The sequence below is a fragment of the Anomaloglossus baeobatrachus genome, chromosome 1 (genome assembly GCF_048569485.1).
Source record: "Anomaloglossus baeobatrachus isolate aAnoBae1 chromosome 1, aAnoBae1.hap1, whole genome shotgun sequence".
NCBI lineage: Eukaryota > Metazoa > Chordata > Amphibia > Anura > Aromobatidae > Anomaloglossus > Anomaloglossus baeobatrachus.
Window position 1 is genome coordinate 446,590,570 of NC_134353.1, and position 15,244 is coordinate 446,605,813.

The 15,244-nt window shown below is 46.2% G+C and overlaps 1 protein-coding gene across 3 annotated transcripts in view; it reads right to left on the reverse strand.

The window, feature by feature from the left end:
* The window catches only part of FSTL3 (follistatin like 3), a 266,554-nt gene extending 252,209 nt beyond the window's left edge, over positions 1-14,345 (reverse strand). For 2 of the 3 annotated variants that reach the window (XM_075352831.1, XM_075352821.1), the window contains exon 1: positions 13,949-14,345. In XM_075352831.1, the coding sequence (XP_075208946.1) occupies positions 13,949-14,033 (85 nt within the window). In that variant the 5' untranslated portion in view covers positions 14,034-14,345. Of the gene's footprint in view, positions 1-13,880 lie in introns of all 3 variants that reach the window. The other variant, XM_075352840.1, reaches the window with a different exon arrangement.
* Positions 14,346-15,244: the final 899 nt, after the last annotated feature.

The window sequence follows — 15,244 nt, forward strand, 5'->3', positions numbered from 1 at the left end:
GAGAATCCTCCCTCAGCTGGTCAAGAAAGCCACGGACCCACTTGGGGGGAGGGGCGACATGACCAAGGGGGAGGTAGGGAGTGATGGGTTAATAGGGACAGTGGTATATGCCTAATATGGCTTTGGGGGATGGTTTTAGCCGGGGAGGAAGAGGAGGAGCAGGGAAAGGGTTAGCTGGGAGAGGAAGGAGTTACCTCCTCTTCTGTTTCCGGACGCCGAACGATCCCCGCCCACCCTCCCTTTGTGTTGTCATGTGGGAGATGTTTTTGGGTAGTTGGGATACCTTTTGTCACAGTAGCGGTGGGGGTAGGTCTGGTCCAGAGGTTTGGAAGTGATTGGTGGCTGGACCGGGAGTCATTGTCTTGGTATGGTGGCTCTCGGTTTCCGGGATGTGGCAGGCACGGGGTTCTGCCAAAGTGTGGGGGTCAATCCGTGGGTGATTGGCACCTCGTCTCTGGGTCGGTGTGTTGCGGCCGGGGACAGGGGGAGTAGTAGTAGTGGACTGGGCCTACCCCGGGGGGTATTGTAAATGTTATTGTCTATTGTTACCGTTATGTGGTTGTTTTGGGTCGCCCGTTGGACGGCGTCCCTAAGGTACTAGTCTGTAAAACAATAGGCAATAAAAAGGCTGCTGTGGCCATTTGAACCAAGTCGCATGCAGTCCGTGTGTTTAATTTTAGAGGATAAGGGGGTTTGGTTACACAGACATCATGACCGGAGAATCCTCCCTCAGCTGGTCATGGGCGATCCGGACATCTATGATAAAATTCTAAGGGGGTTGGAATCTGTTAAGAAAGTAATGATAAATGAACAATGGAGGGAGATGCAATTTAAGCTAGTACACAACACAACATACGCCTTTAATATACCACATAGCAGCTCACCAGTGCATTTCTTGGACCATTGCCCTAAATGTGGACTCCATAAAGCAAAACTGTTTCACTGCATATGGGAATGCCCACAGGTGAGGGGGGTATGGGAGGAAGCGGCGGCGTACATATTGAGGATTTGGAAAGTAGTTATACCCGTCACCCCTCAGGCCTGTTTGTTTCACTGTATAGAAGCCCCTACGGAAACTGACAAAGCAAGTGCTCACATTCCAGGTGTAATACACATAGTATTGCTTGTAGTCAAGAAATGCCTACTTAGGAATTGGCTGATAAGACAGACTCCGAGAAATACAGAAATAATTGATACCCTAAAAACAATAATGATGTACGACAAACTGGATTCGGAGAAACATAAGGAGAAGTCCACTAAAATATTCTTCAAAAAGTGGAGAACATTTATTGAGCAAAGCTTCACACAGACGGAAATCACCCAGTTAATTAAAGCATTTGAACACACGTCTTGGTATTGTGTGGAAGACATTGCAGGGACACTAGGGACACTGAAGACGGGGAGCATCCAAAGGACCAACTGAAGGGAACAAATAGGTTAGGTTGTTAAGTTAAAGTAAATTATTGTTAAGATAATTCTATGGAAATGAAATTGTTGTGACAATGAAAAAGAAAATGATGTAACAGAAGCATTGTACGATCCGGAGACATTTTATGGAATGTAACAACATGTTCTCTTGTTGATGATATGTGCTTGCTGACATCAAATAAAATATGTTTAAAAAAAAAAAAAAAAGACCCGTGTTTTCTCCGGTATGTGTCACACTGATGTCAAAGGGATCACATCAGTGTGCAATCCATGTGACACGTGCTGCCATAGAAAAAACAGACATGCCTGCGTGTGTGTGTGTGCAGGGTCATGAGAGGTCATGTGAGTAACAGCAAATAATAACATGGGTACGTGTGACATCCGTGTTAAAAACGGATGTCACATGTACCTGAAACACGGACGTCTGAAACCTAGCTTTATGCAGTGAGTCTCGGCTCACAAGCACCAATACAAGTCTATGGGTGCATGTGAAACATTGCACTGCATTCGGATGTCATCCGACCGCAGTGCGATGTACGCAGAGACAAGCCGTGGAGTAGAGAGAGAAAGTGCTCCCTGCCACAGCAATGACGCAATCACAAGATCAGATCAAAGTCGCATGACCCTTGGCTCACATTCGCAGCAGAAGGTCATTAGCATATCACTTCCGATGATCTCGCATTGGAAGCTATATGCAAGTGGAACCTAGGCCTAAGGATGATCCTTCTACACTATAACATCCCTTCAGATATGTAGACAGCTATTAAGTCTCCTTTTAGCTTTCTTTTTTGCAAGCTAAACAATCCCAGATCCGTTAACGGTTCCTCATAGAACATAGTTGGCAGTCCGATCCCCTCCTGGCAGCTCTTCTCTGAGCGTGCTTCAGAGGAGCTGCGCTGATCTGTCACAGACCTCGCGGACGCTATTTGACCCGCTGCCGCCGCCGACACCGGGCCCCCCTGCCTGATGTCAGCGGCGGCACCGGGGCCCCCTACCTGGTGTCAGCGGCTGCGGTGTCTCCCCCGTCACCGCGCACAGTAATGATGAAGCATAGCGCGGCCGGTGCCGCGCTATGCATCACCATTCTCCCCCTGTGCGATGACGTCACTCCCGAGCGACTGCTGTGCTGAGTGCACAGAGTGCAGGACAGGAGGACGCCGACCGCAGCACCAGGAGAACGAGCAGCGGGGAAGACAGCAGCGGTGGAAGGAAGAGAGAAGGTGAGTACTTGGGGTTTTTTTTAATAAAAGTAAGTAAACGGTGGCCAGAGGCTTGGGAAGGCAGTTCTGGGGAAGCTGCATTATTGTATATGGAAGCCTGGAGAGGCTGCTTTATACATGGAGGTCTGAGGAGGCTGCATTATATGTGGAGGTCTGGAGAGGCTGCTTTATACATGGAGGTCTGAGGAGGCTGCATCATATATGGAGGCCTGGAGAGGCTGCTTTATACATGGAGGCCTGTAGAGGCTGCTTTATACATGGAGGTCTGGGGAGGCTGCATTATATATGGAGGTCTGGGGTGGCTGCATTATTATACATGGAGGCCTGGAGAGGCTGCTTTATACATGGAGGTCTGGGGAAGCTGCATTATTATACATGGAGGCCTGGAGATACTGCATTATACATGGAGGCCTAGAGATATTGCATTATACATGGAGGCCTGAGGAGGCTGGGTGCATTGTTATACATGGAGGCCTGGAGAGGCTGGCTGCTATATTATACATGGAGGCCTGAGGAGGCTGGCTGCACTTTCCCCGTCTGTCTCTGTCTGTCTCTTTCACTGTCTGTCTCTGTCTGTCTCTTTCACCATCTGTCTCTGTTTGTCTCTTTCACCGTCTGTCTTTTTCCCTGTCTGCCTCTATCTCTCTGTCTCTTTCCCTGTCTGTCTCTATCTCTCTGTCTGTCTCTCTGCCTGGCTCTCTGTCCGTCTCCCCACTGACATCTTATTACCTTAAATATAAGCTTCTTATGCTAACAATGTCTTTTGTTCCTATAGCAACCAATCACAGCTCCTACTAATAACCTGTAGTTCCAGGCTCCATTTACTTTAATGGAGGCATGTTTTTTGGAGAGTAACTGTAAAGCGCGGGGTTAAATTTTCCTGTCAAAACATAGTCTATGACGTTCTCTGGGTCACATGAGGTGTCTGTGCAAAATTTCGTGATTCTAAATGCGACGGTGCGGATACACTTTTCGTTTCACTTTTTCCCCATTTTGTAGAGAAGGGCAAAATTGATTGGTAAATTGGAACGTGCGGGGTTAAAATTTCGCCTCACAACATAGCCTATGACGCTCTCGGGGTCCAGACGTGTGAGTGTGAAAAATTTTGTGGCTGTAGCTGCGACGGTGCAGATGCCAATCCCGGACACACACACACACACACACACACACATTAAGCTCTATATATTAGATTTATAAAAATTTTGAACAACACTAGGGCCAAGAGAGAGCCTTGTTGTACCCCACTTGAAACACTCTTCCAATTAGATGTCCAACCATTGATTACCACTCATTCAGTACAATCACTGAGCCAGTTATAAATCCACCTAACCGTAGCCTTCCAATCCCATACTTGGTCATGTTTTCAATAAGGATAATATAAGATGCTTTGCTGAAGTCAAGATATACTATTTCTACTGCATTTTACTTATCCACAAAGTCAATGATTCTATCATAGAAGGAAATTAGGTTAGTCTGGCATGACTTGTTTGCTACAAACCCATGCTGGCTCTGGTTAAGTACTCTATTTTTATCCAAGTACTTCCAAACAGGCTGTTTAATAATTTTTTCAAAGATATTTCCTGGAATAGAAGGCTCACTGGCCTGTAATTTCCTGCATCCATTTACTTTCCTTTTTTGAAGATGGGGACATTTGCTATTCTCCAATCTTCTGGGACTTTTCTTGTTCTCCAGGAATTTTCGAAGATTCTGGCTAGTGGTTCTGCAATTTTCTCCGCTATCTCTTTTAGTGCCCTAGAATGTAATTCATCTGGGCCAGGAGATTTAAATTAATTTAAATTAGCTTAGTGTTCCCTCACCATTTCTAGACTGCTTGACCCATGGGACTTAGGGGATGATTGTCAAAGGATAATGATCCCTATTTGGTACTTAAGGGGCTAATTTTGAAAGCAGTTTTGTCTGGGAAAGTTTAGGGGAGGGACATAGTATTAAAGGGTTTAGGGCTTTCATGATTGATTAGTGCGAGGATCTAATATGGGGGGTATATAATGCAGGGTCATGGAGGGGTAAGACATTTTTGCACCTCAATGCTGTACTTGCATTAACCCACCTACTCCCCGTGTTTTGGAAGTTATTAGAGGTTGGAAGAAGCAAGGGTATTGGGAACTATTCTTTTTTGTTGCAGCAGTAGGCGGAAAGGAAGGGGGTCTTTGAAGGTGATGGTTGCATGGAAGAATGGGGGGAATTCTGTGCAGTGACAGGTGACCACCATGTGGTACAATGTTTTTACTGGAGTTATAAGTGGGTCCCTACTGGACTCACATCTCAATGAGACCTTGGTATTAACAACATTCAGTCGACTGCCCTCAAGCTGACTTGCTGCAGCTGAGGGCCATGTGGAGGAGCTGTTGGTACAATAAAGTGGAAAGGAACCTTCACCCCCCCTTTTTTCAGGTGATTATGCTATTTATGCATATTGATGTGTGTTTAATGTTATTTTATTGTTTGTTGTTATTTAATAAATGAGGTTGCTGTGTCATTTACATTCAATGTTACACAGTATGGTGTCTTATTTGTTTAGGTAACGAGTTGGAAACTGGTAGGTTGTGGGTTTTCACTTTAGGGTTGGGACAAAAGCCAGACTTTCCGGAGTCATGATAATTTTGGTGAATCTTTTGACAGTCAAGTGTAAAGCCCAATGTCACAGAGTGACTTAGGTGAACCCCGGGGAGCATATACTGGCCCTAAAGCTGGAGCACCTGCATTCACCCTAACCCTGGAGGTACCCTCGATGGCAGGGAGGTCCTTGTCACCATGCTCTAGGCCCTATCTCTTGTCCTCGTCCTTGATGTTTTGACTCCCCTCCACAACCCACCACCCGGGGGGAATGCGCAAGAACAGGAGTCAACACTCAACCATTGAATATGGACAGGAGTAACAACAAAACCTGCTCGTACGCACGGTGACCACACACAAAGGAGACACAAAAAGTTCACAAGGGGAGACAACATAAAAAGGGGGGAATAAACAGATTACTGAGGACATCCAAACCAGAACAAACACACCTGAGAATGCTGCAGCAAACTCCAATGCTGCAGCCAACAGAACAACAGAGAGTAAATAACTGCTTCTTTCAGCTCTTCGCTCAGTTTCCAAATTATAGGAAATAACCTGCACCCTCTGATAGACGTAGAGGGTATTTATAGAACTGGGCGTTGTCCCAACCGGAAACACCTGACCAGGAGCTTCTGGAATAAACCCTCTCCTCCCCAAAGGAAAGGGAATTCATTAAATCTGTAGAGTCGCACAAGACAAAGTGGGACTCTGACCCAGAACATATCACAAAACTCTGCAACATGGGAAAGTCTGTGACATTACCCCCCCTTTACATAGAGGCCTCTGGACTCTCAAGATGGAACCATCCACCCTGCAATTCACCTCCAGTGTAAACAGTGCCTCATCAAGTACACATGCGGCCTGCGGAGACACCACACATCTCCCAGAGTCGCAAACCCCGGACACACTCCTCCACAAGATGTCAATAGTGGAGATCCATACGAGCAAATTCACACTCAGGTCTTGACATGAACATTTATTATCACGCACATGTTTGGCAACAGGCACACACCCCGACTGCAGAGCCATACTCACAGGTATCATGGCTGCCCCCCTCTGACTAGAACCACGGGGAGGACATTGAGGCCTAAGATAGACCTGAGGAGAGAGATGTTTTTCCCTGCCTCTATCCTCATGAGGCTTAAAGACCCTGGAAGGAGAGACAGGTGTGTGCCGCCCCCGTGCCAGCAGCCGGGCTGCTCGGATCCGGATCCGCGGTGGCTCGAGGGGTCTCCTCCGGACACTCAAATGAATGGGGTATTTACAGGGGATTGTGTTAAAGTTTGTGACGCCACCCATGGTACGTGGTAATTTGGAGTACCACTGCTGCAGTTGGGAGTACCCAGGGTGATGGAAGGGGGCACCCAGGTGTTAGAACCCTCCACGGGTAGGGGAGAATGCCCGGAACTCGGTGATGGTGTTTGGGGAGTGCCGAGGGGAGCGAAAGGGTCCCTTTCATCCCTTTCATACTCAATCAGTCTATTAAGCTGACACCGACAACTGGATAAACCAAAGTTCTGGATACTGCTGCCGCTGAGGGGAGCTAGTTCGGGTCCCGTCCCCAATGGTGCTGCCTGGTGATCCGTGACCTGCCTCCTGGCACTAAGTTTACTTCTCTTTTGGTCCCGGTAGTATGGAACTTGCCGGGTCCCGCTCCCCACTATGGGTAAGTGTGGGAGCTTGCTCTCAGGTTTCACGCTTGGGATTTTCTGGACCGTTTGAGTGGAAAGTCCTATCCACCTCGTTGCGCTAGTACCCCGATTTTGGAGCAGGTGGAGAGTGGATCTTGAAGGCTCCGTTCTCGTCGGGTAAATTGTCAGGTTGCCTGAAGCTACTCCCTGACCTAGGGTCCACGTACCCCGTCGTGCCCTGGTCCCAGCCCGGTGATGGTGCAAGGCCGCCAGCTGTCCTACTCGACAGTTCCGTGCCCCTTGCCATGATCCCTTGCGACTGGGGGTCCAGCTCCTCTAGGCCCAGACCACCATCTGCCACCTAGATGGCTTCTTAGGAGCCCGGCTCCTGACCTCCTCTCTCCTTTACTTCCAACACACTTCTCCTCACTACTACTGATACTCCTGACCTCCCCTAACCAACCCCCCAAGTGGGCGACCCTATTCCACTCAGGCCATCCATTGATGTGTCTGTTGGGTGTGGTGCAGAGTGTACCTAGGACTTTAATTAGCTGATGTAGGCAAAACCATGTAGTTGGGGACCCATAACCAAGAAGGAGGTGGATATTGCACGGGAGGGAAAATTGTACAATACCCTGTGACGACCTGATAGTCCAGGGGCATCACAGGTGTATCGGAGAAGAAATATATGCCCAGACCGTCCTCCTCCAAATGATCTGGGGAATTAGAAACCGTACACCCAGGTAGCACCTGGGGAGGGGGAAAGGAGTCCCTTGGGGAGAGGGAAAGGAATCCTGAGCTTGCATAGAGGGGATAATAAAGGAAATATACAAGCCTTGGTCGCCTTCCTCCATATGACCAGGGGTGTGTGGCTTAAGGGCAGATGACGTACTATTATGGCCATATGGAAAAGCCCCAACGTAATGACCCTTAAGACCACAGAAAAAGGCCAAGGCCACAAATAATTTGTCTACCGACCAAAGGGCAACAGAAGTGGCCGGTAGAATAAAGGCCCAAGTCAGGGGATTTCCTGTAACCGGGAGACCACCAGCCCCACCCGCTGTTCCTCACTCCAAAAAGAAAGAGGGCGGAGCTTAAAAAATGGACTGCATGCGCCCTCAATGTTGCGAAACTTGTCGCACTCCCCAGAACACCTGTCTGTGAGGGCAACTACAGGTTCAGGCAGCGTCTGACTCACCACCAATAGACTCGCCACTTGCAACAGATGCTGCACCTCCTGTGCACTCATTGCAACTGCCTCCTGTGAGCGAGTTTGCAAAGCAGCTGCCTGAGTCATAAGGGCGCAACAGGAAAAGTTTGTGTTATTACGTTTCGGAGTGACTTAAGGGGGCTTTACACGCTACGATATCGCTAATGCGAAGTCGTTGGGGTCACGGAATTTGTGACGCACATCCGGCCGCATTAGTGATGCCGTTGCGTGTGACACCTATGAGCGATTTTGCATCGTCGCAAAAACGTGCAAAATCGCTCATCGGTGACATGGGGGTCCATTCTCAAATATCGTTACTGCAGCAGTAACGAAGTTGTTCCTCATTCCTGCGGCAGCACACATCGCTCCGTGTGACGCCGCAGGAACGAGGAACCTCTCCTTACCTGCCTCCCGGCCGCAATGCGAAGGAAGCAGGTGGGCGGGATGTTACGTCCCGCTCATTTCCGCCCCTCCGCTTCTATTGGGCGGTGGTTCAGTGACGCTGCTGTGACGTCGCTGTGACGCTAAACGAACCGCCCCCTTAGAAAGAAGGCGGTTCGCCGGTCACAGCGACGTCGCCGGGCAGGTAAGTATGTGTGACAGGTCTGGGCGATGTTGTGCGGCACGGGCAGCGATTTGCCCGTGTTGCACAAGAGATGGGGGCGGGTACCCACGCTAGCGATATCGGTATCGATATCGCAGCGTGTAAAGCGGCCTTTAGGTGAACCCAGGGGAGTTTAAACTGGCCCTAGAGTGAGAACCCCTGCACTCACCCTAACCCTTGAGGTACCCTCGATGGTAGGGGGTCCAGGTTACCACCCTAGTCCCTATCTCCTGTCCTCGTCCCTGATGTTATGACCCCCCTCTAAAATCTACCACATGGGGGAGTGGGCAAGAACAGAAGTCAACACCCCACCAATGGATATGGACAGACAGGGGTAACAACAACAACAAAATTTACTCGCACACACGGCAACCACACACAAAAAGTGAATGAGGGGAGACCACATAAAAAAGGGGGGAAAAACAGACTACTGAGAACATCCAAACCAGAACAACCACACCTGAGAATGCTGCATCAAACGCCTATGCTGCAGCCAACAGAACAACTGAGAGAGTAATAACAGCTCCTTCTACCTCCTGGTTCAGCTTCCAAATGATAGGAAATATCATCATGCTCTGGTGGACATAGAGGGTATTTATAGAACCTGGGCATGGTCCCCACCGGAAACGTCTGACCAGGAGTCAGGAGCTGCTGTTATTAACCCTCTCCTCCCCAATGGAAAGGGAATTCCTTCAATTTGCAGAGTCCCACAAGACAAAGTGAGACTCTGTCCCAGAATATGTCACAAAATTTTGCAACAGGGAAAAGTCCATGACAACCAATTCATCAAGCAGTTTTTTGCCACACTTCTGATTTGAAAGTGTTTGAAATATCCCCCTAAAATTAAAGCTATTCTTGGCCAGCCCTGCACATTTTTGAATAGTGGGTGAAGTTCAAGAGGCTTGTTCAAGAATGCCTGAGAAATTCATCAAAATTTTATACAAAAAAAAGAATGGTGTAAATTACAGAAGAAACACCCTCTCAATAAACTCAGTGCATCTAGTGATGTATTCCTGTGCGGTAATTAGTTTTGATCCTGTAACTACATATAACTTGTAAAATTACATGATACATTAATATGTTAATAAAGTGTTGTGTCATCTGACAAGTTATGGGTAACTACATTTGTATTTAAATTAGGAGCAATAAAGGAAATCTGTCAGCAGGTTTTTGCTACATCATCTGAGAGCAGCTTAATGTAGGCAAAAAGACCCTGAATCCAACGAGGTATCAGTTAGTTTACTGGGAGCAGAGGTTCTGAGACAAACGTTTTTAGTTTTAGCATGCAACAGAGCTCAGAGAGCTGCCTCCACCCACACCAAGCTCTTTATAATAGTGATATGTCGGTCGCGAACGATCCGGCTCCCTGCAGTGACTGACAGGAGCCAGATCACTAGTGTGAGCCAATAAAATCTCTAAACGGCGCTTTTCACCGCTGAAACTCCGCCCACCCATGGCTAAACGCCGCCTACTCAACAATCTAATTGGTCACTTGTAAGTGGGCGGGGTTTGCAACGGGTGGGCGGGGTTTCAGTAGCATCACTATAATCTTAAATATGTGTTCACCTGGAGTGAACACATATTTAATAAGGAGCCGAGAACGATCTGAAAGATCCGGCTCTTTTTGGTGAGCGGAACCATGGCAACCAGATCACCAAAAAGAGCATCACTACTTTTTGTAATATTGTACATTCACAGTGAGCTGCTAATCAGAGAAGGCGGAGCTTTGGACTACCATGCACAAGGCAATGTAGGCTAACAATGATATTTTCCTGGAGCTAATCATTAGAAGTTAACAATACCACAGACCTTGATAAGAGAGGCATCAATGAATTCTGTGTTAACTCTTGCAGCATGCTGTCTTCAGATTACTTAGCAAAAACCTGCTGACAGATTCCCTTTAAGCTATTTTCACACACTGCATCTTTTACTGTGTTTTTGGTGCATTTTTGATGTCACAAAGGTGCATGCATTTCCTTCCCCTAGCAAAGTCTATGAGATTTCTCTTTTGCTGTTTACCCAGTGCATCTTTTTTGGCTGCGTTTTTGAAGATGCATCATGTCAATTCTTTTTGCGTTTTTACAGTGTTTTTGAGCCGTTCCAGTCAATAGATTTGACATAAAAAATGCATTGGGCAAAACACAGTAAAAACATGTAAAAAACGCATGCATTTTTTGATACATTTTTACTGTGGGTGTATTTTTGGTGCATTTTTTGGGACAAAAACTCTGCATCTTTGTTGTCAAAAAAAGATGCAGTGTGTGAACATACCCAAAAAGACGTAGTCAAGGTTCGTGATGTAAGGCTGCAATCACTCTATAAGACTGCAGAATTTTGAATCCTCACAGTGCATGCACTGCACACTGTCAGCATTCTCCAATGCTGGCGCCAGGAGCAGGCATAAATGTGACACCTAGTATGCGATTTGCATACTTCCGGCCACAATCCGACTAGACATTACATTGAATGATGCTGCGCACGTCTAGTTGGCACATGACGGCAAATTTGCAAATTGCATTCTTGCAGTCACGTGCCCTCCTGCTCCCAGCACCAGGGAATCCTGACAGCTCACAGAACTAATGTGAGAATTAACACGTCTGTGGTCACATATAGTGACTGCAGACTTTAACCTCAAACCTGGACAACCCCAATAATGGATTGAGCACTAAGTTCACTTCACTGTATAAATGTGCGTACTTTAGACACTAAATTAAGCCAAATTGTGGCATAATTTTGGAATGAGGGATCAAAATTTAGGTCATGCTCCTTTCCCCACCCACTTTTTAAAAGGCCATACTATTTGATAAATGTGTAGACACATGTCTAAATCCCCATAAATGTGATGGAAAGCATGTAAGACCATTTTTATCACAAATTAAAGGGAACCTGGCAGCTGTATCATCTTAGTCAGATATGTTTCAGAATCAAACATACTTTAGGGTCATAGTTTCAGAGTCAAAGATACTGCTGCTGGAGACCAAGCCGCACAGCAGACTAGTTGGGAACTTCTCCCCACCTGCTGCCCTTCAATGACAGGTCCCTGCCTATACACACGTAGACAGAGACCTGTCAGTCATTGTCAACGGAGAGGAAGAAGCCGCTAGGGACCCGCCTGTGCAACTAGTCTGCTGTGTGTCCAGGTCTCCGGCAGCTATTAAAAATATGTGATTCAGAGTCAAACATACTTGGCTGAGATAATGCAACCAATGCCTGATACTTGTTGCCTATGGATTGGACAGCATGTATCAGCTGTCAGGTTCACTTTAAACTGGAATAAATTCTAATAAATCTGTCCCATTGTGTGTACAGTGATACCTCGGTTTTCGTCAATAATCCATCTGAAAGCCATTGGTGAAATCCGAAACCGATTAAAACCGAGGCAATTATTTCCATAGGAATCAGTGTAAATCCAATTAATTTAAGATACTCCAAAATACAGACCAAATACACATTTTATAGAGAATAAAGATAGTGTTTAATACTAAAATCAATAAGAAATTAATATAAAATGAATATAAAAGACTAATGTAAAGAATAAATACATTTTATCTTACATTTGTTACTACATTTTGAAACTGACGTGAGGGGTAATACACAATGTCACACAGAGCAAGAGAATGCATGGGTAGCCCTTTGTTGCCGCAAAATTAGCAGCATGGTCACGTGGGCATGCTGACGAAAACCAACGAAATACGAGGCAACCAACCAAAACCGAGTCAAATTTTCAGTGGCAAATAATCTCCGAAAACAGAAACCAGCGATAACCGATGTCAACGAAAACAGAGGTATTACTGTAATTGTTTTTATTTTGTAGCTATCTATATATATTCACATTGGTCAAATAGACTTTGCCGATGTATTTTTAAAGAATATTCTGTATTATTGCTATATAGAGAAATAGCCATTCCATCTTACAGTATTTAGGTCAACAGTTAAATATGTTTCAAAGAAAAAACTACAACACAGTAATAAAATGTAAACAGATATGGCATGTATTTTATATATATATATACACGTTTATATACCATAGATATTAGTATATATACCATGTATGTGTTTATTTGATGTCTATGTGCAACATTTAATCTACAGAGTAAGGCTATGTGCGCACGTTGCGTAAATTCATGCAGTTACGCTGCGCTTTATAGCGCAGCGTAACTGCATGCGTCCTGCGTCCCCTGCACAGTCTATGGAGATTGTGCAGGGGCCGTGCGCACTATTACAACGCAGCGCTTCGGCTACTGCCGAAGCGCTGCGTAAAAAGAAGTGACATGTCACTTCTTCCGTGCGCTTTGCCGGCAGCTCCTGCTCTGTCTATGGCAGGAGCTGCAGGCAGAGCGCACGTTCTCGCCGGCACCATGCGCCTCAGAACAGAGCTTTTCAGCTGCGCTCTGAAGCGCACCTTTTACGGTGCTGGGCTAGTACGCAACGTGCGCACATACCCTAACAGAGTAATGGTGTCTGAATGAAATATTACTATATGGAGATAAGGTATGCACACCAGCTTCCCATAAACGCTAAGTTTTTTAACTGCATGAGAGGACACACACAAGCTAGGGACCCCAACGTAGAGAAATACTTTGGCGTAGTGTTGGGGCTCTTCTGCATTGATCAATTCAGTAGCTAAATTTCTCTTTATTCATATGTTCATGGCAGTAATGCAGGTTCCATTTTTCACATTTCATTCTTACAAATAGCTATTGAATTTTTCATGTCAGTATTCACACAGCAGTTTCTGCTATTCCATGTATTCCCCTTCCATAGTCACTGGTGTGCATACCTTATCTCCCCATAGTGATGTTTTTTTAGGTTTTTGCACCCAGTTCAGACATAGAATGGAGTTCCAAACGTTATTCCTTATTTATTTGAATGAAATATTAAACATGGACTACAATATATAGTTATATATATATAGAGAGAGAGAGAGAGAAGAAGCAGAGATAGATAGATGCTAGATAGGTGATATACATGTTTATATACATAGATACTAGATAGAAAATAGATTTTCAGAAACATAGATATTAGATACACATATTTATTGACAAATACAAGCTACATATATATTAACATGCACAAATAAATGCCATACATAACCAGATGATTTCTACCATGTATAAATCACGTCCCACATCGGCACACAGAATACACTGCTGTCTTCAGCGTTGTATATACAATCTATACCATTATCCATGTACATCCAGGCTTGTGCTTACTGAGTGCATGGCACCGAAGTGCGGTAGGGCTCCAGTGGGCACGGAGTTGGGTGCCTAGTGTGACTCACCCGGCGGCATTGTGTCCCCTCCCGGGATAGGGTGGCATCGGGTGACAGTCAGGAGCAGGAGAGGAGGCATCAGTAATTGCAGCATGGTGGAGGAACTTGCCAGCTTCAGGGTGTCCTAGGACCTGTCTGGGAGCTGTCTACCTGTCTGGCTGGCTCTTCAGATGTGCTCTGTGTGTCTGACAAGGTCTGTCTATCTGTATCTCCTAAGAATTGTGTGTTTTCCACTGTTTCCGTGACCCTCCCCTGCTGTTTGCCACTTCTCCCTGTCTGGATCCCTGTGTGTGCCTCTCTCAGACTGTCTAGTCTGTCAGTATCTCCCCCTTATTCGTGCCCCTATGTCTGTCCTGTGTGGAAGTGCTGTCTGTGTCTCGGAATTGTGTGTACAATGTGTCTGCCCCCTCCTCTGCACTTCTTTATTTCCCCCTGGTCTCCCCCTCCTCTCCCCTTTTTCTCCTGGTCCCCGCGCTGGGTATGTGTTTTCTCTCTGGGTGTCCTCACTTTTGCTGTACTATTGCTTCACCTGTGCTTGTCTGCCCGGTGTGTGCCCGGTGTGTGCCCTGTGTCTGCCGCGCCTGGGAATGCGCCTATTTTATAGGGGCTGACCCCTGCGATATGTCTGAGATATGTCTGCTCTTCATGCCACTATCTCACAACTTGTTGGGTTCTGGTATGTCTGAGGAGATTTAGCACTCTGCAGATGGCACCAGTCCCCCAGAGCTGGTGGTTTCCTGTCAGCAACATGCACTTTTTCAGTACTATGGAGAAGCCATTAGTCAGACCCGTAAGGTGCCCACTCAGAGGAAACAATAATCGATGACAATGGACAAACATTTCTTGTGTGAAATATAACAATGACCAATATAGTCCATACTGCCATTGTCTGGAAATAAGCTGGAAGCATTTTAAATCTTTATCCAATAGATATTTTGTGGTAACAAAAGATTTATTGTCCAATGGTAAACTTTCCCAGATAGTTGAGATGTTTGCCCAGTGTCATTGGACATGTTTGGTCAGCCTGAACGCCGGTATCGGCCATTATGGAGTAAAGATGTCCATACACATTAGTGGTGATGGAAATTCATCCACACGATTCTGCCCTCACTGAAGCTTCTTCAACTTGTACTCCTTTATCAGTACAGACATACAGTCAGCAGCGTGGACCACATCACCTACGCGTTTCAAGCCCATCACTTCTTCCTCATGGTATACTCTACCTATGAGCTCATGGACATTAAAATCCTACAGACTTATCGGCCATCCCTAAGAAAAGCCCTAGGGTATTTAGAGATCCACATC